The sequence below is a fragment of the Abramis brama genome (genome assembly GCF_963993115.1).
Source record: "Abramis brama genome assembly, chromosome: 16".
Lineage (NCBI taxonomy): Eukaryota > Metazoa > Chordata > Actinopteri > Cypriniformes > Leuciscidae > Abramis > Abramis brama.
In genome coordinates this window covers 18894748-18922157 of record NC_139978.1, presented here as the reverse complement: position 1 = coordinate 18922157, position 27410 = coordinate 18894748, and the positions used below count along the sequence as shown (strand labels likewise).

The window sequence follows — 27410 nt, the reverse complement described above, 5'->3', positions numbered from 1 at the left end:
AAAATTAAATTGCACAACCCTGCTCTTTTTGTTAAATGTCAGTTTTAATGATCAATAATATCCAGTATAAAAGTATAAGCCTAAAAGATACAAGAAGCTATACAATGAGAAATAAAGCAAACAATTCAGTCAAACATAAGTCAGTTCTCTAATAGGCTACAAAGTTAAAGTTAAATAGCCTAAATATATAAAGTTGTGAAACTTTGCCAAAACGATTTACCATGGAACAAACGGTAACACTTTACAATAAGGTTCATTAGTTAACTACATTAGTTAACATTAATTAATAATGAACTGCACTTATACAGCATTTGTTCATCTTTGTTAATGTTAATTTCAACATTTACTAATACTTTATTAAAATCTTGTTAACATTAGTTAATGCACTGTGAACTAACATGAACAAACAATGAACAGTTTTATTTTTATTAACTAACATTAACAAAGATTAACAAAAACAGTAGTAAATGTATTGCTCATTGTTAGTTCATGTTAGTTAATACATTTACTAATGTTTAATAAAGGAACCTTATTGTAAAGTGTTACCGAACAAACTATAGATTAATGAGACCAAAGATCGACTTATACACAAGACGAATTATATCTCATGTTTAACCAATAGACTAGAGACATCAGAGCCAGCGGCAAACATCAGAAGGACTAGCCGAGGAAAAGCTGTTCCAGTCGGGGTTAATGAGTGTTGAACGCCCGGTGTTCGCCTGGATCTCACAACTCTGAAAACGTCAGATGCATTTTTCAAATAGGCGCTATCTTTATAAATAAACCACAGATATGAGCTTTAAACAACTACATTCTCGCCTGAAACACTCTTAAAATTACATTTTGTGACACAATAACAGCAGTATTTTTAAATTACGCGGGGTTTCTCCTCTGCTATTGACGCTTGCTGGTTGGTGCGACATGCATTCTGGGATACCTGGCTGTCTCAAGTCCGCACAAGTCACCTCTTGATGCATCCTCGGTAAAAGGGGCGGATCAAGAACACATCCGGGGATTTGAACTGGACTTGGCTAGATGTGAACTTTGAATTGGAACAGTACTTGGGCAGCGACTGATGACGTTTTACAAGTCCACAAGAACACAACTACAGACAAGAACGCATATTGAGAAACGGCCTATGACTTGTCTGTTGCCTGGCTGCCAAAATGAAATCTGATCATCTTCCATAACGCAGTTAGTATTTACTTCTCACACTGTGAGATGCATTTGTAGTACATTCCAAAAAGCTGTTATAAGCTTCACAATAGAAAATCAAACCATATCTGTTAAACCAAATTATGCACATTGTGGCTGTGTATGTACTATAAGAAATTATGTTCTGTTCCCAATAACTTCCACTCCAATATATATATCAAAATGTTCCTTCACTTAAAAGAGCTTAATTATCATATAGAGACAATTACATCTAATCTCAGTAATATGTAAATAGTATCACAGAGGGCAACCAACAACCATCTTGATTACAAGGACTTCAAATAGCTTGTCACCTTAAACATTTGACCGTTTTGTTTTAACAGAAAATCCACTTCAGATTTTTTTATCACCTTAACCTTTTGCTGTTCTGACTTCACAGAACATCAAAGATGTGGGCACAGAGGAAAGATCCTCAATTTACATTTAAGACAGAGTTTCAGCCTCATGTTGAGAGGGAAGACAAATCTGTTATTCTTAAATTACACATAAAAACAGAGCTTCATTTACATGTAGAGGGGGAAGACAAACGAAATGGAGGATAAATGTTTGAGCTGAGATGATGAGATTCATTCTGTTTGACTCCGCTGAATCCAAGGTGCTTTGTGTACCTTGCCACTGCTATGCTGTAATAAATATTTTTTTTGAGATCTTCGACGTCCACTTCATTTTTTCTTAAATGTAAATTGAGGATCTTTCCTCTGTGCCCACATCTTTGATGTTCTGTGAAGTCAGAACAGCAAAAGGTTAAGGTGATAAAATCTATCTGAAGTGGATCTTCTGTTAAAACAAAACGGTCAAATGTTTAAGGTGACAAGCTATTTTAAGTCCTTGTAATCAAGATGGTTGTTGGTTGCCCTCTGTGATACTATTTACATATTACTGAGATTATATGTAATTGTCTCTATATGATAATTAAGCTCTTTTAAGTGAAGGAACATTTTGATATATATATTGGAGTGGAAGTTATTGGGAACAGAACATAATTTCTTATAGTACGGAGAAGCCAATATAACAATATTATATAATAGAGCTAATATTTTTTTTTATACATTTAGCCTTGACTATCTTTAAAAGGGAACACAAAAGGAAGTTATCAATGGCATTATAAAACAGACTGTTATGGTGATGCGGAGGAGATGAACCCAAATGCAGACAGTATGCAATATACACGGTTTATTGATACAACTAGACAGAATAAACAGGAAAACAAAACCCACGAGGGGGCAAAACAAGACAGGATAGACTAATTTGGACTGACAAGACTAGACTAAGACTCAGACAAAAAACTAACAGCTAAGACAGGATCAAACTCTTCTTTCTAGACAAGACTTTCAACAGGTTACTCACAGATTGTTTCACACAATGAATGACAATGAACCGGCACAGGACAGCAAACACAAGGGGATTAAATAGGGAGAAACTAATGAGGGAAACCGGTGACAAGGGTAAAGCAATGATGACTAAACGAGGATAACAAGGGGGCGGGGCGAGGAACGAGACAACACAAGCACATGGCCCAGCAAAAGGCCATGTGTGTGAACATAAAACATGGGTCTGACTCTGTCATGATCCTGCCTCAAGACCAGGGAAATCAAAGACTAGAAGGCAGAATCATGACACAGACCTTCTGCTCATGAACATTAATATTTCCTAAGACAACATTCTGTCATTCCATTTTACATCACGTCCAGAGCCGGACAGTAACGGAGTACATTTACTTGAGTACAGTACTTAAGTACAATTTTGAGGGATCTGTACTTTACTCGAGTATCATTTTTGGGGAGTACTCATGACTTTACTCAAGTACATTTGAGAGGCAAATATTGTACTCTTTACTCCACTACATTTCTATCCATAACCGTGAGTACCCGTTACTTCTTCTAAAAAAAAAAAAAGGAAAAAAGAAAAATCTCGGAAACTCTCAATTTGTTGGTTCCCTCTCAAACGTGATTGGATTGTGCAGGCGCCACTGATTGGGACAGCCTATCAGCAATCACCGCCAAAAACTTTTCAGCTTTCCGCCAAAGTCAACTCCATGGTCAGATTTAGATAAGAGATGAAACCATGGACAAAACAATGGATGAAAACACGATGACGCAGCAGGTCCATCCCGGGAGTATTTTTTTTCCCCAGGATGGTAGGGGAATACTCATGAATATTCATTAGGGAAGTCATCCCTGATTGGTCTTAACCCCAGTGATGGGTAGGTTTAGGGGTGGGGTTAGGGGTAGGTCATCAGACCAATCAGGGATGACTTCGCTAATGAATATTCATGAGTCTTCCCCTACCATCCTGGGAAAAAAAATATCGCATCCCGAACCCGTGGCCCCACCTCGCCAGACTATTTCAATTTTCTGAACAAGTTAATGATAGTTTTCGCTTCAAGTGTTTGCTGTGTTTACCAATGTAAGCACTGTGGCAGTAGTAATGCAATATTTAGAAAATGTACTCTTGTACTCTTGATACTCAAGTACTTTTAAAAACAAGTACTTTAGTACTTTTACTTAAGTAGACATCTGACTGTAGTACTTTTACTTGTACTTGAGTAAAATTTAGCAAGGGGTATCTGTACTTTTACTCAAGTAATGAAGCTGTGTACTCTGTCCGCCTCTGATCACGTCATATTAATACTGTGAGGAAGAAATAAAGTGTGATGCATAGTAATAGAAGATAAGAATAATAGTAAAAGATCATCTGCTAAACAAATGATCTAGCATGATATTTTAGTGTTGATTTTTTTTAAGGTCATAGACTGACGGTGCTCTCCAATGGAGCTTTGAAGTTCTCACGGGTCACTCTTGGAGATGCTGGGACGTATCAGTGTTTAGCACAGAATGAAGCAGGAACAGCTATGGGAAGGACCCACCTCATTTTACAAGGTACGTCACATTTATTGGAGGAAGTCTGCCTTTATGCCTCAAACTAAAGATTCAGCTACATGTTCATGTGTTTTAGTCAATGTCTTTGTGTAATGACTATCTCACTGTTTCAATGACAGTTCCTCCAGTGTTGTCTGTGCCTCGTCTGGAGTACACGGCAGTTCTTGGCCAGCCGGTCAGTCTGGATTGTACTGCGGACGGTCAGCCAAAGCCAGATGTGACGTGGCACAGGGAGCGTAGGCCAGTGGTGGAAGGTACACACTTGAGATTGTTCTCCAATGGGACCTTGCACATTACTGCCACTCAACGCAGTGATGCAAGAATCTACACCTGCTCGGCTCGAAACAACGTTGGTAGAGCCAGCCATGACGTCAGACTCATTCTGCAAAGTGAGTTCCGCACAATACAAAGAGAATCATTGTTTGTGATATCTTTCTATCACATGAAGTCCATGACAGGGTTTTTCCCTTTAATTTGTTTATTTGCCTCATGCTTTCTCACTTGTGGTATTGATACACTTACAACAAGATACATTTACTTTATACAAAACTGCATAAGAAATATACCTTGAACTAAGTTGAACTAACTTTTTTGAACTAATCTTTTTGTTTTAAGCATTAGTAATTAATGCTAATTGCAGTGTTTTGAGATTTATGCTTAAAACAACCAAAACACATTTTGTAAATGTGGAAAATCAACCAGTATTAACATTATACGACATTAAAAAATATATATAAATAGACAAAAGTATTCATTAAGAAAATGTTTTTGGCACTGTAATCTATATTTATATATATATATGCTTAAATATATTACGCTTTTAAACCTGTTGATGATATATTGTACATTTTGGTCATAAATATCTTTATGTGCTTCTTCACTTAGCCCCACCGCATATTTCTGTTGGTCAGTCAGAGATGTCCGTCATCCAGGGATTTCAAGCACTGCTGCCATGTGCAGCACAGGGTCTTCCAGAGCCCAGGGTGAGCTGGGAGAAACAGGGAATCCTTGTGCAAAACCTGCCTGGCAAGTTCACTTTGCTGAGGTCAGGAGAACTGATTATTGAAAGGGCAGAGGTCAGTATATGTTTTAAATTAGGTATAAATGACCAGCATGCCCATTTAAAATAACCCTTGAAGTCATAATGTTACATTCTGTTTGCAGCCTGGTGATACAGGTCTGTTCACCTGTGTAGCCACCAACACTGCTGGAACAGCTCGACGGGATATTCGCCTGTCTGTCAACATGAGACCTGCTTTTAAAGAGTTACCTGGTGATGTGACGTTGAATAAAGGTCAAAGTCTCACCCTATCCTGCCATGCTCAGGGAACTCCAACCCCTGCCATATCCTGGACTGCCAACAACAGGCCCCTCATCCCCTCCGTAATGGCTCTCTGGCTCTTTACAGTGCTGCGGTAACCACCCATTATCTTTGTGAACAATGGCTACATTATTTAGTACTTCTGGTACATTTACATTGTATTTCATTGCACTAAGGCTGCGTGTCCAACAAAGATTTTTTAGCCAGCTGAAAACGGCAGGCGCACTTCTGATGTCGTCTGTTGCCGTTGTACAAGCAGGATGTGGCGGTTGGTCGGTGTGGTATTTGTTCCGCCTCTCCTCCTGTGATTGGATGGCTGGGTAAAAAGTAACAGTGACGAGCATTGCGTTTTACCCAAAGTCGAACATTTTTCAACTTCGTTTTTTTTTTTTCAAAAAACGGCCAGCACTCAGCATGAAATATATGCTCAGCGCCTTGTCACACTGCTGGAACAATTGGAAAAATACACTAGCCTTAGGGAAAAAATGCTTTTATGGACACACAGCCTATTGCTTTTATCCAAAGCATCTTACAAAAGAGGAGCAAAATCAATCCGTCAACCATGTTGGTACAATGTTAAAATGCTTGAATAATACTTGAATGGCTTTTCAAGGTTTTAAATGCTTCTTGACCAGCTCACCACTGCAAATTTTGATAATAGAAATGTGTTTGAGAGATAAGTGTGTGTTTTCCAGATTGGAGATTCAGGAGAGTACAGATGTGTTGCTGAAAGTGAGGCAGGTACTGCGGAAAGAACAATATCTCTGAAAGTACAAGGTAAATGATTTTATTAGAGCCTATGTCATGTTTATCCATATTATTATGTTCATATATATATATTGTTGTATAATATCAAGAAAATGCAATTACCTGCCTCCTTGTTTATTATAGATGCCTTTATTGTTACACATATTTAGCCAATGTATTGGATATAATGCATTGCATTCAATGTTGTTATTTATTTTGTTTGTAAAAGATGGCTTATATTGTTTTGGCATAGATGTACAGTAATTGGTTATGTATGTATATGTGACTGTGCCAACCCATGTTAAGAGGAGCAGAAAAGTGCGATTATGTGTGTGCGCTAGACTCCTAGAACTTTAAATGAACTCAGCCATCTTAGCTGAGTTTACTGTAGTTCAAGGACATGAAGAGGTGGACCGCTTGCACCTGCCTGGAGAAGGATCTGGGAAACTTTGGAGGAGTGACAACCCAACGCCTGTTATAAACAACAGAAGTATAAAAGACTGAAGAACTGATTTGCCCGGGGGGATACTGATACGCCAGTGTGCCCCCGACGCCTAGAAGCCCAGAGCTGAGGACAAGAAACCCCAAGCAGAAGAGAAGAAGCCCAGAGCTTACTACACCTTTGATTCAAGATGTGATTATTGTATTTTATACTTAAACGATGAAGTTTTATTTGCCTTTATATTTTTGTTTATTATAAAAGAAAAGTAACCAATTAAATTAAATTTAATTGATTACAAAATCTGCCTACCGAGACTTAGATTTATGATGCTGGAAGACTTTTAATGCGAACATACCACAGGGGAGTCTTCTGACCAAATTGTAAGTACCTTTTGAATGCTTACGGTTTAGGTCAGATTTGACTTTCTTTACCTTACCTGAGAATAATAAATAAATAGGTAAAAGGTGTTAAGAGTAAAGTACACACCATAAAACAATATATATATATATATATATATATTTTTTTTTTTTATTTTTTTTTTTTTTCGTATTCTGTACTGTTGCAGTCCCAGGAGGCTACTCAAACTGGGAGGAGTGGGGCCCGTGCAGTGTCACCTGTGGACAAGGCATCCAAGAAAGAATCAGATTCTGTAACAACCCACCACCAGCCAATGGCGGCCTTTTATGTGAGGTTCCAAACATGGATTCCAGGAAATGTCAGGCGTCACTATGTCCAGGTGCATTTCTGTTTATGGAAATAACAATAATAAACCATGTACTTCTAAATCCTAATAGACTGCTGCAGGGACCATGTATTTTTGTAGACCAAAACCCAGAAACGATTTTACCCACAATAAGGCATTAATATGTGCTTTATAAGTTCTAATAAACAGCTAATATCCTAGTAATATACATGCTAATGAGCAACTAGTTAATAATGAGAATTGGACCCTAAACTAAAGTGTTACCCTTATTTTCTAGAATAATCCAAAAGCCTGTGGAAAAATCCCATTGGGTTTTTGTTGAGGGAACCTGATGTTCCTAGATCCAATTTATACCTTGCAGTAACATGTGTTTTGTCATCAGATCACAAGTGGTCAGCCGAGACAGATTACCATTTCCAGCTGATATTAGAATATGTTTCAAATGTGTCTCATGTGACCACTTTCGATCAGATTCCGTACAGCTAATTAAGGGATTAAAGGATAACAGCAATAAATCTGTGTGTTTGGTACAATGCAGCACATTTGAATCACTTGTTTTGATGCACTTTCATCATAACGCGTCCCAGAACGATCATGTGTTTGGTGAGTGGGTGGCGAGTAGGTGTTTTTTTCAGTGATCCAACCACAAAACGCTACCAAAATGTAGTTTATAATACCATTGTTGTCAGAATCAAACAATATTCAAAAGTACTCACTGTAGCATATGCCGTTACTCAGCGTAGCTTAAGCAGATTGAAAAACAAATAAAAAGCCATTTTATTTACAGACTACAAGAATCCTGACACACTGTCTGTCTTCTCTGTCGAGTAGGGGAGTCTCCGCGGCGTACACGGGGCAGTTTGATAGGCATGGTTAATGAGAAGGAATTTGGAGTGGCGTTTCTAGAGGCCAATATTACAGAGAATGCCGTGGAGGGCACCAGCACACTGGAGGCCCACGTGGAAAACATTCCTCCAAGTGTTGGTGAGTGAACTTTGCTATGTATTTGCTTTCACAGTGTAGCCTGGCCATGTGCCTGAGTGTACTAAAGCAATCAGTCACGCTTAATCAATGCAATGTTCAATCAAAGCTTACAAGAACAGCAGAAACTGTCATTCAGACAACAGTAAAAGCAACCCCATGAAGAAAACATAACAATTTTATGTTTTATATAAATTTGTCCAATTTGATTTGAATAAAAACTAAAAAAGAATTAGGAAAAATAAGCATGATAGTCCCTCCCCTAAACTTAACCATCAATGGGACATACTGTAAGCAGATTCTACAAAAATGTACAAATGATAATCAAGCGTAGCGTCAGTTCTGGCAGGTCACATTAGTCAAGCTCGCATCAGTTGACTCTCAGCTGATCCACGTCTACCTTGTCGTAGATTTTTCCCTAAATGTAACTACGTCCTATAATATTTATACTCTAGCGCGTCTACAGTTGATGTCGGCCGAGTCTAACCCTATGCCCTAGCTAGCGCGTCTACACATCGACATCAGCTGGATGCTAATCCCTGTTCCCCTAACTATCTTACTTCCTGCGCAGGAATAATCGACAATTATTCCTGCGGTTGACGAATGCGGTTGACGAATTCGGTTGACGAATGCGCATGCGTCGCGTCTGAACGCATTGTTGTTGTCTTTGGAGCTCCATCGATTTGATTTATAATTCTTGATTTTCTCTTTAAACTCACATACAACGAACATTTTCTACTTTTCCTCACTGAGAAGCACTGCTGCTCAAACCTCATAGTCACAACGCAGACTATTGAGCAGATGCGTCTCAAGCCTTTTAGTGATCCAACGCCGGATACTCTTAAAGGTTACTCCTGGGGATCACGGCTGAACGCGTCTTCTCCACACTCACTTACAAACAAACATTTTTTCGCCTATCGTGCGTCTACTCTACACCCGTACCACTAAAAAGACGGATTATATCCAAGACTTCAGTCATAAATTAGTATTAATATTGATAGCATCACTGGTAGCGTCGTTGCTAACTTACTGACCATCTGTTAAAATGGCGAATATATCAGATGTAAGTATAACCTTTTGGTGCAGGTGAGGACACATTTGAGCTTCACGCATTACAGTCTGAGCTGGAAGCTGTTGAGAAACAGATCCACGACCTTTTAGTGAGACAAGCCGAGCTGATAGACCGGCGTTAAGCTCTTGAAACATCACGCGCCGATGCACACAAATCAGTGATTAACGTTACTAACCCGCTAACTCCGACCTCGTCTACTCCGTACGTTTCTCAACATCGGTCCCGAGCGCCGAGGTCGCGATCAGCCATGGTCTCGTTCACTCCGGCTCCAACACGCCACCACGAAGCCTGGATGGTTCCGCAGCGGAAGACGCGAGTCAGGTCTAGACCAAGAAGACTCTCTCCAACCCTCCCGGTTTTCGAGATATCCACCCAAAACCGCTTCTCCCCTCTTCGCGAAACTGAACACGATGCTGTGATCATCGGCGATTCCATCGTTCGGCACGTACACGCTACGTTAGGTAAAAGTAAGGTGTATAGTCACTGCTTTCCTGCTGCTCGTGTTTCTGAAATCGCTGCTCGCGTTCCCGAGATTCTGAATGGTGACAAGCGCGTCGGAACTGTGGTCCTGCACGCAGGAGTGAACGACATCAGGCTGCGCCAGACGGAGGTTCTGAAGAAAGACTTCAGGAATCTGATCGATACGGTACGCAGCACATCGCCTGAAACAACGATTATTGTGTCAGGACCGCTTCCCACGTACTGACTAGGACAAGAAAAGTTTAGTAAATTATTCGCGCTAAATGAATGGTTAATGTCATGGTGCAGTGAGCACAAACTGCTCTTTGTAAATAATTGGAATCTGTTTTGGGAGCGTCCTAGGCTTTTCCGTGTTGATGGCTTACACCCAAGCAGATTCGGAGCGGATCTTCTGTCGGATAACATCTCCAAAATGTTAAATACCTTTTGACTAGTAACCAAAAGTCCAAATCATAGTCTTTGCTGCTCCAATTTAACTGATATAAATTCTAGTGTAGAACGTGGCAACTGTGTCTATTCCTCGTTTAGTGAGATCAAATAATAAATTTACTGCAGGATCTAGGAAAAATCTAATTGTTATTAAAACAGAAAATGTTGCTATTAGTAAACAAAAACAATTTCTAAAGCTAGGTCTTCTAAACATTAGATCACTCACACCTAAGGCAGTTATTGTAAATTAAATAGTCACAGATAATAGCTTCGATGTACTTTACCTTACTGAAACATGGCTTAAACCAAATGATTATTTCGGCCTAAATGAGTCTACCCCAGCAGGATACTCCTATAAGCATGAGCCCCGTCTGATTGGTCGTGGCGGCGGTGTTGCAACAATCTATAGAGATATTCTCAATGTTAGTCAGAAAACGGGTTATAAGTTTATTTCGTTTGAAGTACTTGTACTAAATGTTACACTATTAGATGTTAGAAAAACTTCCCTATTATCTCTAGCATTGGCTACCGTATATAGACCGCCTGGGCCTTACGCTGATTTCCTAAAAGAGTTTGCAGATTTTCTCTCAGACCTATTAGTCAATGTCGATAAAGCATTAATTGTTGGAGATTTTAACATACACGTAGATAATCCAAATGATGCGTTAGGGGCTGCGTTTACAGATTTATTAAACTCCTTTGGGGTCAAGCAAAACGTTACCGGACCAACTCATCGTTTTAATCATACACTCGATTATCACATGGAACCGATCCAACCGATATAGATATCATTCCACAAAGTGATGCTGTCACTGACCATTACATGGTAACTTGCATATTACGTACTCCTGTAATATATCATGCTGCGCCGCGTTATCGATCAGGCAGAACAATCCTTCCATCCACCGTAGATAATTTTTCAAATTGCTTATCTGATCTGTCTCAGCTGCTCAGTGAACCCAAACAAACAAATGAACTAGAGGAATTAACTAGCACTATGAGCACCATTCTCTCTGGAACATTGGATATTGTTGCACCCATTAGATTAAAAAAGGTCAGAGAGAAAAGTAAAGCACCATGGTACAATAATACTACTAACCCGTAATTTAGAGCGTAAATGGAAACAAACTAATTTAGATGTCTTTAGAATCGCATGGAAAGACAGTATGTCACGTTATAAAAAAGCCCTTAAAGCGGCCAGGGCTGAGCACCTCCGCAAACTAATAGAAAACAACCAAAACAATCCTAGGTTTTTATTTAGCACCGTGGCTAGACTAACAAATAAACAGATGTCACCTGAACAAAATATTCCGTTACAGTTTAGTAGTAATGATTTCATGAATTTCTTCACTGAGAAAATAGAAAACATCAGAACCACAAATGTAAACGTTCAATCCTCAATCGCGCCTTATAATCAGCCTCAATTATCACGACGCAAGAACAATTACAGTGCTTTACAACTATAGAACAAAAAGAGTTAAATAAACTTATCACTTCATCTAAAACAACAACATGTTTATTAGATCCTATACCAACTAAACTACTGAAAGAAGTGTTACCTATAGTGGAAGAGCCTCTCCTCAATATTATAAACTCATCTTTATCTTTAGGTCAAGTTCCAAGAACATTTAAACTGGCAGTTATAAAACCTCTCATTAAGAAACCACAATTAGACCGCATAATCTAGCAAATTATAGACCCATTTCAAATCTTCCTTTTATGTCTAAAATACTAGAAAAAGTGGTGTCCGCTCAACTGGGCTCTTTCTTGCAAGAAAATGACATCTATGAAAAGTTTCAGTCTGGATTCAGACCGCACCATAGCACTGAAACTGCGCTCGTTAAAATTACAAATTACTTACTTTTAGCATCTGACCAAGGCTGTATCTCAATACTAGTTTTACTTGATCTTAGTGCTGCGTTCGATACTATAGATCACACAATACTCTTAGATCGACTACAAAATTATACTGGTGTTCAAGGACAAGCATTAAGTTGGTTCAGATCATACTTATCTGACCGCTACCATTTTGTCTATTTAAATGGAGAAAAATCGATCATAACTCCAGTAAACTATGGAGTGCCGCAGGGATCTGTGTTAGGCCCTCTATTATTCTCAATATATATCCTGCCACTTGGAAATATTATAAGGAAACATGGAATTAGTTTCCATTGTTATGCTGATGACACTCAAATCTATATTTCATCACGGCCAGATGAAAACGCTAAATTATTCAATTTGACAGAGTGTGTTAAAGATATAAAAGATTGGATGACGCACAATTTTCTTTTATTAAATCCAGACAAGACAGAGGTACTAATCATCGGTTTAAAAAACCGCCCACAAAACCTCTCACACTACAACTTTAACATAGTAGGATGTCCTGTTACTTTATCCTCTACAGTAAAAGACCTACTAGACTGCAACCTGTCTTTTGAAAATCATATTTCATATGTTACAAGAACAGCCTTTTTCCACCTTAGAATAATTGCTAAGCTACGTAACATGCTATCAGTTTCTAATGCAGAAAAATTAGTTCATGCATTCATGACCTCGAGACTAGATTACTGTAATGCTTTATTAGCCGGTTGTCCTGCATCCTCAATAAACAAGCTACAGTTAGTCCAAAATGCCGCCGATAGAGTTCTTACTAGATCAAGAAAATATGATCATATAACACCAATTTTATCATCACTACATTGGTTACCTATAAAGTTCCGTATTAATTACAAGGTATTGCTACTGACTTATAAAGCCCTAAACGGTTTAGCTCCAGTCTATTTAACGGATCTTCTATCGCCCTATAATCCATCGCGCTCTTTAAGATCACTAAATTCGAGGCTTTTGGTCATACCTAGGATATCCAGATCCACCAAAGGAGGGAGAGCATTTTCACATTTAGCTCCAAAACTCTGGAATAGTCTTTCTGATACTGTTCGTTGCTCAGACTCGCTCTCCCAGTTTAAAACTAGATTAAAGACGCATCTCTTCAGCCAGGCATTCATTTAATACTTTTAATCTTACAGTTAAATCCAACCTCTAGTTCATAAACGCCAGAGGAGAACTGGCCCCCGACTGAGCCTGGGTTCTCCCAAGGTTGTTTTTTTTTCTCCATTGGGTCACCTGATGGAGTTTTTCGGTTCCTTGCCACTGTTGCCTTTGGCTTGCTCAGTTGGGGATATTTGGGATATTTAATTTAATTAATCAATCAACAATACTATTGATCAGCATTACCAAACGTGGACATTTTCCACTAGAAACAAGCATTGATGTATTATTTAAATTTAATACTGTGAAGCTGCTTTGATACAATCTGTATTGTGAAAAGCGCTATATAAATAAACTTGACTTTGACTTGACTTGACTTGACAAACAGACTTCAGCAAATGTCCTCTAAATGCTTTAATCACGGCCGGAGGATCTCTCGATCAGTTCTCAGAGAATCTCCCCCAAGAAGAAGCAAGGCCGGAGGATCTCAGATAAATTCCATTGAGAATCCCACGAGCTAACACGAGTACAACAGTTTTTATAGAATAGGAAGTTATGGCAAAATGATTTGAATTTGATTGGTTCTTCATATGCAGAACCTTCTGTTACTAGGTAACAGATTACAGTTTTAATGATTACTTCATTGTTAATCACAAGGTTCAAACTTAGTCATCTGTCTAGTTTCATTTCCCAAATTTGTTATTTTTACACTTCCCAAATTTGTTATTTTTACACTCACACAACCAAAGTCAAAGGGGTATGGCAACACAACATACAACATTCAAAAACACAGGACAGAACGTTTTAGTACATTGTGTTTCAAAGTGTTATCATGTTAGGCCTAAAAAGAGAAATACGGTTAGATGTTAGAAACATGGTTAGTTTAATATACAGTTTACAATTTTATCTATTAAAAATCCACCACAACCTATAGTAATATGACGCCTATCACTGTATACATATATAAGCTCCTTCAGTATTATCAGCAGCTATCGCGTTTCTCAGGAGCGATTTACCCTCCTCCATCCCCAGCTCCACCTCTTGTGCAGTCTGTATTTGGCCTTCTGAGTGCCCTTTGAATCAGAATAAATTCTCGAATTATGTTGTACTTTAAAACCTTGAATTAATGATATCTGCAATACATTCATGTTGGTTGTGCTCTGTTTACCCTAAGAGTGGTTACTGCTGCTTTCCCTGCTCTTATTCATGCTAGGCTGCATGGATGCGCAGGGAGTTCTTGCCCAGAATAGAACCATACCGCCAATCCTAACTGTATGCTAATTGTCAATCGTATTTGACGATAGTGGTCCTGACAGAATTGTAGAAATGAATCCCAATTCACCATAATGTAAAATAGTTACAAATTATCATGAAGGTGTGTTGGTAAAAATTAATTTCGGTTTTGTGGAAGTGTTGTCACAACAGATACATGAATAGCCCGTAATCGTCTTGTTAATTGTTCCGTTTCTAGAACAAAAACTGGTAACACTTTTATTTTACAGTGGCCTTGTTACATGTACTTACTATAGTAATAACAGTAAATTATGCATAAGTACAAGCTAAACCCAAACCAAACTCTAATCTAGTGATTCTCAACAGGGGCGTTCAGAGAACAACGGGGGGCGCTGGAAGCAAGATTTTTGAAAGGGTGAACGTTCAGGTGTTCATGGGGGGCGTTCACGAGTTTACACCAAAGATCCAGGCAAGACTAGATTAAACGTAATTACTTGTAAAATAATTGCCTACAACATTCTAAAATCTGCTAGTTTAATGCGACATGTAAGCAGCTGCTATGTATCGTTTCTTTTGCAACGACTAGAATGGCACTGACTAGAATCCAGCGCTGACAAGAATCAGCATCCACATGCTCAAAAATGTGTTTCGCGCTGACAACAATCCTAGAATCACGCAGTGGAGGAATGGAAAGTTGACAAGCCATTAAAAAAGTATTGCCTTAAGAACTAAAGAACATGAAATGTTTTTGTAAGCAGAACCTGGTCCTTGATAACATGAAAAGGAAATCCAAGAAGTACCAGCATTTCTGTTTTCAGCAACTTTGAATTGCCATTGTTGTTTCTCTGCCATAAACATGTTACATTAATGCAATAAAACACTTTTTTTATTTTTGAATCTATTATTTAAACTCTTCCTGTATTACAGGTCCTTTGTTGCGAGTACTGGTGTCTGTATTTGCCCCTATTTACTGGACGACTGTGTATCAGTCACCGGAGACCCAGAACGGCTTCTCCCTCACTGAAGGGCAGTTCAGACAGGAATCTCAACTGGAGTTTGACACAGGTTACAGCTTTCCATACATGCTACTTTGAAGAGCCTAATTAACATATCTGTGGTTGTAAATGGGACAGAATTACTGCTAAGGGGACTGCATTTCGGATTCCACCCACTGAATGTGTCTTCTGCCTTGGAATGACAGGAGAGGTCTTAAAGCTGACTCATGTGGCCAGAGGTCTGGATGCAGAGGGGACTCTTTTAGTGGACATTGTTATCAACGGCTTTGTTCCTCCTATGCTTTTGACTTCTAATCTCAATCTACAGGTTGGTTTTTCACACTCACGGACGTAAGATTTTCAGACTTTATTTAGGTACAAAACCGTTTAAAGAGTTTTTCTTATGCATTTATTTGACTTATTTGAACTGTATAACAGTATTTTGTGAAATATTGTATAATATTGTGAAATATTTTTATAATTTAAGATAATAATGTTTTCTATTTTAATATATTTTAAAATGTAATTTATTTCTGTGATAGCACAACTGAATTTCCAGCATCATTACTCCAGTCTTCAGTGTCACATGATCCTTCAGAAATCATTCTTATATGCTGATTTGGTGCTCAAGAAACATTTATTATTATTGTCAATATTGAAATTGTGCTGCTTAAGACTTGTGGAAGTCATGATCATTTTTTTAATGGATATAAAATTTCTAAATAAACAGCTTTTTTTTTTTTATAAACAATCTTTTTGTAATGTTATGTCTTTTACTGTCACTTTGATACATTTGCATCCTTGCTAAATTGAAGCATCAATTTCATTCTTTCAAACAGAAAAAACATTTTTTTACTGACCCTAAACTTTCGAACGGTAGTGTATGTACATTATATAGTTGGAAAAGTAGTTCATAATAATGAACTAAATACCTGGGTGTAGTTAGAAACACTCTTGAAGCCAATTCACATCGCAAAGACAAACAAGTTTGTTCTTGTTTGACAAAAGAACAATCAAGTTGGTCATTAGATTAGAATTGTATGAAAAATAACTGTAATGTTCACACTGCCCCAACAGATGCCAACAAACACTGATTGAACATGTTCAGTTGGGTGAAAACATTCCCTGACCAAGGGCAACAGACACCAACAGGGGTAACACCGATCCAACAAAACCCAACAAGCGTGTTTGTTGGCGTTTGTCTGTGCGGTGTGAATTGGCCTTTAAAGGGATAGTTAACCAAAAATGAAGTTTGTTTTATTTTCTTCTTTTCATTAGGAGTTTGACGAGTCGTATGTGCAGACAGGCTCTGGGCAGCTTTATTCCTGGTCCTCACAGAATCACATATGGGACGGGGCTCCCATGACCCTGCGCTGCAATCATTCTGTGGTTTTTGAGGGGCCAGAGAATCGTCAGGGGCCCCTGCTGCAGCTCCTCAGACTGACAGGAATTAGTGGCACCTACAGTCTCTTCACTCTCAGCCTGGAGTTCAAGATGACTGCCAGCTTACTCATACCAGGTCAGTTCATGGTACATTTTTTCATAATATGTTTTCATAATATACACTTTTTTTAATAAATCATAGCTCAATTCAAAATTACATAATCAATGTTTCATTTCTGTGTAGAGGGCGATGGAGAGACATGTCCAAAAGGTTTTGTCTTGGACACAGCATCTTACTGTGCCGGTATGTTCCCAAAAAATCATATGCTGCTGCATACTAGCTATAAAAGTCCACATTCTTTCACCTATATTAATACAAAACTTGTTACAGAATGTGATCAGAATGATTTTTTTTTTCTTCTTAGATGAGGATGAATGTGCTGTTGATTCTCCCTGCTCACACTCATGTAATAATATCATGGGCAGTTTCTCCTGCGCGTGTCCGTCTGGATTCACCATCTCTACCGAGTCAAACACCTGCCAAGGTCAGATGGTCTAATTTATATTAGACTTTTAGTCAAATTCACATGTAAATTATCTGTTAAGGAGATGTTCCGGTTCAGTACAAAATAAGCATCTGTACTGTCTGTTGAGCTTAACTTAAACTCAGTATTTTGATGGCACTATCCATAATAAAGCTAAAAGGTTCCTAGATGATATCAGCAAAATAAACTGGAATGTTATGGAATACTTATTTTCTTTTCTTTTTTTAAATAGAATAGTTATGTACTGAATGATTTTGTTTGGATTCAGATATTGATGAATTTTGGTGGGTATGGATGTGTTTGTCCTCGAGGCTACCGCTCTCAAGGATTGGGTCGACCTTGCTTAGGTGAAGTTCATAAAATAATCAAGGAATGCCACACATATACATTAACAGTGCAATGTGATATTACCAAAGAAGTGGAAGTCAGTGAATTGGCTGACACTCACTGACACTCACATGTCCAGCTTTGTTGAAGTAAGACTAATTCAAGTCATTTTTGGCTTTGCAAATATTGACGAATGTGCGCAGGTGCCTGGCCCTTGTGCTTTTCAGTGTCGTAATGTTCCAGGCAGCTTCCGCTGTCTGTGCCCACCAGGGTCTGTTCTTCTGGGTGATGGTCGCTCTTGTGCTGGGCTTGAGAGAGGGCACATCTTTACCAACAGTACTCGGGTACAAGCCAGGCTGCGGCCCCAGCTGGTATCCACTTTAGAGAGACCTCACTCGCCTCTCAGTCTTACCAGAGCACCTCGGATCTTCACGTCGTCCCAGGCATGAATGCCCAGTTGGATATACCAGCAAGGATGGGACTTGCATAGGTGTGTAACATAATAACTTTTATTTAGTTTTATTTATTTAATTTTATTGGTTTATTTATGCTTCATTTTTAATTCATATATTTAAGACTAATTTAACAGAATTAAAAAAAAAAAAGTCTTTTTCAAAGATATCGATGAATGTGCATTTAGAAAGCCTTGCCAGCATGAGTGCAGAAACACAATAGGAAGCTACCAATGCACCTGTCCGCCAGGATACCAACTTTTATCCAATGGCCGAACATGCAAAGGTGAGTCTTTAACATTTTTTTATGCTTGATGATACTGATAAATGATGGCTTTCATAAACTCAGACATATTCCGATTTATAACGCTTTTTACATGCAATAAACAGCCTGAAAATCTCATTTCCTTGCAGATGTTGATGAGTGCACTGTGCAAGGTGTCCAGTGTGGACCAAATCAAATGTGCTTTAACACACGGGGGGGTTACCAGTGTCTTGACACACCCTGCCCCACCAGCTACCAAAGAGGACGCAATCCAGGGTGAGAACTGTTTGAAATGTAATTACTCAAAGCCAGAGTAAAAGTATGAAATTATTGAAAAGATGAATAAATGTATATAAATGTATGCCATATAAATGTATAAAGTGTTCAATAAGTCTCCATTTACCCTGACCCTTTGCTGCCTTCCTGTCAAAAAGTCAAAATCTATAACCATTCATCCATGATTGACATTAAATTCATTATCAAGTTGTTGTTGTTTTTTTGCTAAAATAATGGGATTTGTTAAACGCTGAGGAGAAATCAACAAACAGTCTGGCAAAAGTGCCTCCCATATCATCAGGAACAGTTTTGCATCATCCATGCCTCTTTTAGCACAATATGCAAACTGGAATGGGTCTAACTTTACTTGTTTAACTTAACCTCCCTTTCCAAGGCTTTCATTACTAATGAGGTTAATGCAATTGGCCGGGAATCATTAATAGAGTGAGACACTTAGGGATGGGGGACTATATGGTTTTCCATAGCTGAGGACCCTGATCCAATGCAGCTTGAAACACTTGAGTTACTCCGCACAGAGATTTACACCCAGTTTCACAGACAAGGCTTAAGCCCAGTCCCAGACTAAAATGCATGTTTGAGCTGTTTTAACTAAAAGCATATCATAAAATGTGTCAGTGCCATTGTTTTGTCTCAAGATGCACACCAGTAATGTTTTTTGTTTTTTCTAAGGCACGTTTAAAAAGCTACTTAAATGCTTTAATTGAACTTAGATCTAATCCTGGCTTAATCTAAGCCCTGTCTTTGAAACCAGGTCTAAGGGTTCTACTACTGATGCCATCTTGTCCAGGAGCTTTGATAAAAGGTGTAGCTTTCAGCTGTTTAGTCACATTAAGAACATACAATTTCAGAGGCAGATGGACTCAGTGTTTGTTTAAAACCTGCAATAACTGGCTTAAAATTGGCTTCTCAAAGCGTGTAAAAAAATAAATTCAGATCATTGGCAAAGGAGATACCATTGCCTTTTCGATTTGTCACTGTAGTAGTAATTAATAGTAGTAGTAGTAATAGTGGTTCCCCAAAAAACTGATATTTATGATCTAACAATGAAAAAACTTTGAAAAATATTTTTAAGGAATGGTTGTATACACACTAGTCATTTAGTCATTAAGTTTTCCTTAAAAATAGTAAATGTTTTTAAAACTATATTAAAACCGACCATGAATAAAAAGAGAACAATTCTAAGTACTTGCCACATGCTATATCACAAGATGTTTCCTTTTTTTATCATGGACACTCTTATTGACCATTTGCTGTCTTGCTTTAACCCCAGCACCTGCTACAGACCTTGCACTTCCAGACTGGACTGTGGCTCCGCAGGCTCTTTTCCTCTGCTCCAGTACAAGCTCCTCACTCTTCCTCTGGGCATACCAGCTCACCACAACGTGGCCCGTCTGTCAGCTTTCTCTGAGTCAGGCGTTCTCCAAGACCTCTCCTTCACTATCCTGGAGCAAGGAGGAGAAAATGGAGAGAGGCCATTTGGCATCAAGGACGAAGCAGGAAGAGGCATAATTTTCACAGTAAAGCCTTTAGACTGGCCCGGCCTGGTGCGACTTCGAGTACAAGCCACTACGCTGTCAGACCAGGGGCGCATAACCTACCAGAGTATCTTTATTATCTACATCTCCATTTCTAAATACCCCTACTGAGTGTGCGATATTGCATACTCAGTCCCTGATGTACTGTTGCTTTATGGGACATAGGAGAAGCATTTGTAAATGAACTCAATTCCCACCTATTTATGTGTCCTGTTGTGGAGTGGAATGTTGGATTCATGAATTATCATTAAGATAATAAATACATTGCACCTTTTAATATTACTATTATTTAAAAAATATTTTAGTAGCTTTCAAATCTTTTGTTTTCACTGTTGTGCAGTTATTTCTGCATTTTGGTGATATTAGTCATGCATCCAGTATTAAATCTGCTGCAAAAATAAGCAGAAGAAAAAAAAAACATTTCTGACATTTTGGCTAGACTTCAGTTTCAGCGTTACGTGATCACTGGCTAATTTCTTGTATTAAAATGAATTACTGGTATGTTTAGATGTATTTACCTAACAATATTTTTCATACGTTGTATTGGTATGTTCTTGTACATTAATGAGAGTACTCTTATATGTAAGCGAGTGTGTGTGCGTATGAATCACTGCAAGTGTGTTTGTGATGTGTATGTGAACATGAATATGGTTGCTGCTCATGATTCCTTGAAACTTTAATGTAGATTATGAAATTCTTTAAAAAATATATATATATTTTAGTCAAGCAGACCACCCCTAAACATCATCCCTTTTTAATCGTTGCACAAAATATGTTAGGATATTCCTGCTTTAAAAAAGGGTATGTTTTTAATTTAATAGCCACATTTGTTCTAGATCAAGTATCAAACAAGTGTGCTTTTCCAGTGTTCTTGGTGGTTGCTTTCCTTTAACTATTTGATCCAACTCATGGGTGGGAAAAATTCTTGCAAAAAAAAAGTCATACATAAGCACATTAGCATTTTATTTCTCTACAAAAATGAATTACAAGCATGCACAGGCATTGCGATGAAAGGGTTTTTAAGATCACAAGAAACAAAAATGTGCACAAGTTATACCTTGCAGGCTATATTTTTCAATGTTGTTGTTTATGAACATTAGAAAAAAATCCACTTGAATCACATTTGCAATAAAGTCTACTCAAGCCTACTAAAGACATACTCATTCGACATTACAGTTTTACCACATAATCACATGCAAATTTCAAATATTTAACATGTTGCCACTTTTTACAGAAGCAGCCTTTTTTTCTTTCTCCGCAAATCCGCAGTTATAATAGCAACCCGACATGGAACAAGCGCGCCTGCTCTTAAAGGGAATGTGAGATAATGCTCTGATTGGTTTATTTCACGTTACGCCCCAAACCACACCTATGAGTAATGTAGCTTCTTCAGACCAACCCATTTTAGATTTGCGTCCGAGATCCGCCCACAAAGTTACTTGTGTTTCGCGTTTGATACTTGCATTTCAGATCGTTAAAATAGGGCCCTAGGTCTTATTTACATTAATACACACATTTCAACTGGAAATCTTCAGAAGACCCGACAGCTTCAACGTCTGGTCAACGTTCGGTATCAGTTCTTGCTCAAAGTCCCAGACTCTTTGGTCTACAAACAGTTGGTCTTTGGTAAGATGCCCCTGCAGTGGGTCTCTCACATGAACAATCCTACATACATCAAACGGTACATGGTAATAACCTCCAATCTCTTTCAAAGTGGAATGCACTGAGGTTTGCTCCACCTTCCTTGGGTTGACAATCATCTTTTTGGGATTGAACATGTTCTTTCGATCAGGTTCTCTGTAAATGTGCTCCATGATATTGACACCAGGAATATTATTCCATTCTGCTCGTTTGAACTTCCCACTGTCCTCAAACTGTGTTTTGGGGAATATGTGGTTCTCTATGTGGAACACCCCAACACTGGGATGAGCAGACTGAAGATCCTCCATAAGAGATGGTAAATTGGTGTGTTTGTACGGCATGATGATCTCATCAATATCGTTCAGGAGAACGTACCTGGATTGATACATTTGCCTGTAAATGCACTCGTTGAGTGTTACTATCTGACCATAATATTGGACATCGCCGTTGTGCGTCTGGATGTTCCAGCCCGCTGACGGGTTTAGAAACTTGTCGATAGGCCATGAAACAATCTCCAGTATCCCCTCTGTTTCATAATGTTTTAAGAGCTTTTCCAGGTCTGGTCCACATGTTGTTTTATAGATGACCACATGCTGTACACCCAGAAGCTTGTACATCTCCATAGATTGAGCAAACTGCAGTACATTGTTGTATTCACCAAAAAGGCTGGAGATGCAAATCGTGAAGTTAAACTTGAAAGTCTCTCTTGCCACCTTATTTCGAATTGGCAGATACTCCATCTTGGGGTCAACTGAATCTTTCTCGTCAGTTGAGGACAGATTGAGGACAGTGGTCAGTTGAGACAGTATGAGGACATGTGTTGAATTTTGCATGTGTTTACCTTTACAAATCACATCTGAGGCACCATACGGAAAGCTAAAATGGTCAGTGTGTATCTGGACATCTGCCTGAACAGTTCTGCAGACATGTTCAGTGCTGCAGTAAACACAGTAAAGTGGCTGAAGACTGTTTCTGTTGATTATGCTGATGACTCGAATGACCCCGTCCAGTCTGTGGTCGATAAACGCAGACACCATGAAATGCTTTGAGCCATTGATGGGCGTTATCGAATTTGAAACCTCCGGGATTTTGAATTTGTTATTTGTTGGAGGAGCTCTTATTTTTGGAGGAGTGTAGTGTATGTAATTTGTAGGACTGTTCTTGTACACCAAAACCAGCATGCCAAAAACAATGACAATAAATGATAGTGAAAGAAGTGCCTTAAATCTGTATTTTTCCATCTGTAGAAAAAAGCAAAAAAATGTGTCAAAAAAATGCAAAATGTTAAAAACAAACACACAAAAACTCTTAAGGTGATGATACACAGGGCAACTTTTTGAGCAATGTTGCTGGGCAATCTTGCCGAGCGATTGTTGCTTGGGCACTTTCCCATTGAAAATAGACAATACATTTCTATCTGGATAATTTTTATCAGTCATGGGCCTTGTGTCTCATCTGGTTGCTCGTTGACGGCAACATTGCCCAGCAACATTGCTCAAAAAGTTGCCCTGTGTATCATCACCTTTAGGCTACAGGAGGAGGAGCATCACAATGGGGCGTCAATGAAGCAACATATTTTAAGTTTTATTTTCACCAAAAATGATTAAAGTATGTAGTGTCATGGTCTTGCATCGTACTATCAACAATAAACAAGTACAAAAAAAAAATCTTGCGTAAAACAACTGATGAAGACTGATGATAAACAACAAAGAACTTCCTGAAGACACTGTTCTCTCATTATGGATTCTACAGTGGTTTATGTCATTGTTACTTCCACGGTACGTTAATCTGCAAGGCTATTCAAGAGGTACACTTACAGAGGAATGTATTTTTTTTGAAGACGAAGAAGAAAAAATAAAGAAATTTTGATCATTTCGAGATAAAAAATGTGTAGGTGGTTTAACTGTCTGTAAACTATTGCAAAAAAAGTGGTAATTTATTATTATGATTATTATTAGTTAAAAAATGTAATAAACAGTAAAGCAATTATGTTTAAAATATAGTTCATATGTAACAAGGAAGCTATTTTGAGGTCATGTGACAAGAAACCCAGAGGCTGAACTTGAGAAGACAGACAAGTTTTGTTCAGATCAGATAGAATAGCACATCTTAATAATCATCTCAAAATTCAACTCTAACTCAAGTATTTTTTACTTGATGGTAAATGTCACATTTTAGCTTCATTCATTTTATAGAAAACTATATAGACGTTGGTTTAAAACCAAAATGAATACAAACAGTACATTTACAAGTAGATTTAAAAAATATATATGTCTCAGTAACACTTTACAATAAGGTTTCATCATTTAACATTATTTAATATGAACTAACAATTAACAACACTTCTACAGCATTTATTAAATTTAGTTAATGTTAATCTCAACATTAACTACAAGTGTTTTACAAATCAAAAATGTTATTTGTTAACATTAATTAACTGTGAACTAACATGAACATGGCCATTTGTATTAACAGCAAGAAAAGTTAATAAATGCTGTAAAAATAGTTTGTTTCAGGTTATAATTCATGTTTCCTGATGCATTTATTATGAGACCTTATTGTAAAGTGTTGCCGATTTCTCTTTAAAAGGTTTTTATCACCTCACACTTCATTAATCAAAATATATTTAGGGGAGCGCGGGGCACAACCTAACGCGGGGCTAGTTGTAACACGCTTGTTTTTTTGTTTTTTTTTTGTTTTTTTTTTATGATATCTTTTTTAACACGCTTGTTTTAAATACTTCCGCACATGCTTGGATGACGAAACTTTGTGTATTTACTAGTTGCCATATCAACACTATATATAAAAAAAAAAATTCCGCCAATTTTTTTTTTTTTTTTTTTTTTTGTGGAAGATATCCATAGACATTTATTAAACCATAGCAAAAGTAAATTTCTTAAGTTAATTTTTCATCTCTATTTTTTGTGTTTATTTAAAATAAGACAAATCTGATATTATTTTAATCTCCAATATGTTATTTAACAGAACTGTTAAATAACATATAACAGTTCATTAACTGTGAACTAACATGAACATGGACATTTGTATTAACAGCAAGAAAAGTTAATACTTTAATGCTTCGCTAACTAGCAGAAGACACTAGCAGGGTTTAAATCCCAGTTGTGCAGGCGGGGGCTTGTTGTAACACTGTGTTACAAAGTGCCCCTATTAGAAATATGCTATTATATTCTATACTTTTATTAATTTTATTGAGAAAACGTGAGAAAAAGTTGAATAAAGACTGAGAGTCAATGTTCAGAAATTACTAATTATTTATTTGTTTTGAATTATGTTGTATGTGTTCGTAGTCAAAACTCAAAAATGAGTTTATATTTAATTCTTAAAAATTGCCATTATTTTATATGAAAAAGTTTTTTAATTGTATTTTATTTAGAAAATATTTTAGTTTGTTTTGTATATTTTTTTTATTAGATCAGATACAATTTTAAGCTGTCATATGTCATCTCATATCAAGAAAAAAGTATATACTGTATTAATAAAACAAAAACACATAATTGTACTAGACGTGGGAAATTAATGTGGGAAAAAATAAATACTCTGAACCATAAGTAGATTTACACAAACTGAGAAAGTCAAAAAGCGTTACTTTGTGCCCCGCTCTCCCCTATATAAGCCTACATAAAAAATAAACACGTTTCAATACGCTGTAAACATTAGTTGCATCCTTAATCTAAGGTTTGTTTGACTTCCCTCACCGAAGTCAACAAAATTGCAGAATTATCCCTCGTGATGATAATTAGGCTACTCATAAACTAAAATAGAAAAATAGACGAAATAGTAACAGTACCTTTACGATATGGAAACGTTGTCCTGTACCCTAGGATGTATTCTGTAGAGGTACGAAAATTGAATAAACACAATTCGGTACAACAATCTGGAAAAACAAAACCGGTTTCTGAGTTACAGATCCACATAACTCTTGTACTGCACGTAATCTGAAACCAAAGAGCCTTTAGGAATCTGTGACTTGTTCATTTGATGCAACAGCCCTTTAGTACCTTAGATTGAAAAGTACACAATGCACATTAAAGCTAGGGCGCCACCCACAGTTTAAGAGCCACAAGCAATAAATAAGTAGGCTAAATAAGTAAATACATACATATATCATGTATACAAATTGGCAATATTTGTGTGTTTGAGATATTAAATGCACCCTCCCAGTATATGTGAAAAATATGATAGAAATTAAAAATGTCTGCTTTTTCTACACGTCTCCTCCACCTGCTGCACATCTCATCAGCTCTGGGGCGCTAGAGAAATCGCCCCAGAGAGGCGGGTCTGTGGAGCAGCTTAGCCAATTGCTGATTTAAGAAATAAATGTTTGACATAATCTGTAGCCAATCAGCGAGCTCAAATCTAGTCAGCTATGGGTGATTCCCATGGGTGCCCATCTCTATCAGGCCCTGTCCCAAATGGCGCACATGTGGACTTTCGGTCTCGTGGACTTAAATTGCGTGTGCTCGCTGAGTCTACGAGTCCGTAGGCCGTCCCATTCAGCATTTTAATGCTCTGAAGTGTGCCCAGCAGCGCCCCCTTTGTACCCTTGCAGACTCCACACACTTTAACTACCCAGGAATCCTTGCGAAAGGCCAATCAGACAACGGATGGGAGGAGATGTACATTTTATGACCTAGATGTACATTTGACCAGTTGTTACCTACAGTTTATACAAACATTATGGTCATCGACCAGTGGTTGATGTCTCAAACATAATAATAGCGCGTTGAATAATACTATCGCATTATGATTCATCAAATAAATAGAACTGAATGTCAGGGCTTTACTGAGTCATATGTAAACATATAGTATGAATATTGAAACCTGTAAATTCATCTGAAATGCATGCACATTTTCAGTATGTGAAATTGTAGGCTTAGTTCAAATGGAACATTATGTATTATTATGTACAACTGTATACATCATTCAAATAAGCATGATGTATCTATTGTCTAATGCCCAAGTGGCTTACACAATATCAAAATATAGAACTGTAAAAGTAGGCTGTGTAGCTGACATGGAGATAAGACGTCGGAGAGCAAAAATGTGATTTCTCCATAGACAGTATATAAAATGGACACAGCGACCCCATAGGTTTCAATGGAGAAAGGTGAAGCAAATTATAAGCTCTCACTTCCTGATGGCTGACCGTACTGCGCAGACTCAAACTGAGCTTGATGATGTAGATGTGACGTGAGCAACCCCTCTGTCTTCTAGTAGCTGTGCCAAGAGAAATCTGAATCATTCCCTTCCGAAACTTGCAGAGACGGAGAGTGTGAGTAGGAGGTGTCCACGAGCTAGGAGCAGGAGAAACTTTTGCTAAGTATTCTGATTAATTATTTTGTCATTTTGCCTCCACGTCCCCCCGATTGCCCGCGAGCTTCTCCTCCTGTCTATACGGTAATCTCTCTACTGTGCGACAGAGAGTCGCATGGTTATGACGCAATCGTTAGCCTATTTTT

At 37.9% G+C, this 27410-nt stretch overlaps 1 protein-coding gene and 1 pseudogene across 2 annotated transcripts in view; one reads left to right on the top strand and one right to left on the bottom strand.

Annotated features, from left to right (window-relative positions):
* Nucleotides 1–21762, top strand: part of LOC311098516 (hemicentin-2-like) — a 67402-nt pseudogene extending 45640 nt beyond the window's left edge. The window contains exons 28-44 of the transcript XR_014609515.1: nt 3960–4094; nt 4214–4483; nt 4980–5170; nt 5259–5509; nt 6111–6192; nt 7170–7340; nt 8139–8291; nt 15418–15555; nt 15692–15813; nt 16764–17004; nt 17113–17172; nt 17294–17421; nt 17682–17760; nt 17906–18230; nt 18359–18478; nt 18607–18733; nt 20025–21762. The product of XR_014609515.1 is annotated as a hemicentin-2-like (transcript). The remainder of the gene's footprint in view (nt 1–3959; nt 4095–4213; nt 4484–4979; nt 5171–5258; nt 5510–6110; nt 6193–7169; nt 7341–8138; nt 8292–15417; nt 15556–15691; nt 15814–16763; nt 17005–17112; nt 17173–17293; nt 17422–17681; nt 17761–17905; nt 18231–18358; nt 18479–18606; nt 18734–20024) is intronic.
* LOC311066142 (beta-1,4-galactosyltransferase galt-1-like) lies at nt 21237–25947 on the bottom strand. Its single transcript, XM_084087152.1, has 2 exons — nt 25739–25947; nt 21237–23171 (listed from the first exon to the last, which is right to left on the bottom strand). Exon 2 carries the CDS (start codon nt 23169–23171, stop codon nt 21807–21809), a length of 1365 nt encoding a protein of 454 aa, XP_083943278.1. The 5' UTR covers nt 25739–25947; the 3' UTR covers nt 21237–21806.
* Nucleotides 25948–27410: the final 1463 nt, after the last annotated feature.

Bases quoted from the DNA above. Each gene is read 5' to 3' on its own strand.
- LOC311066142 (XM_084087152.1), bottom strand. From the start codon at position 23,171: ATGGAAAAATACAGATTTAAGGCACTTCTTTCACTATCATTTATTGTC.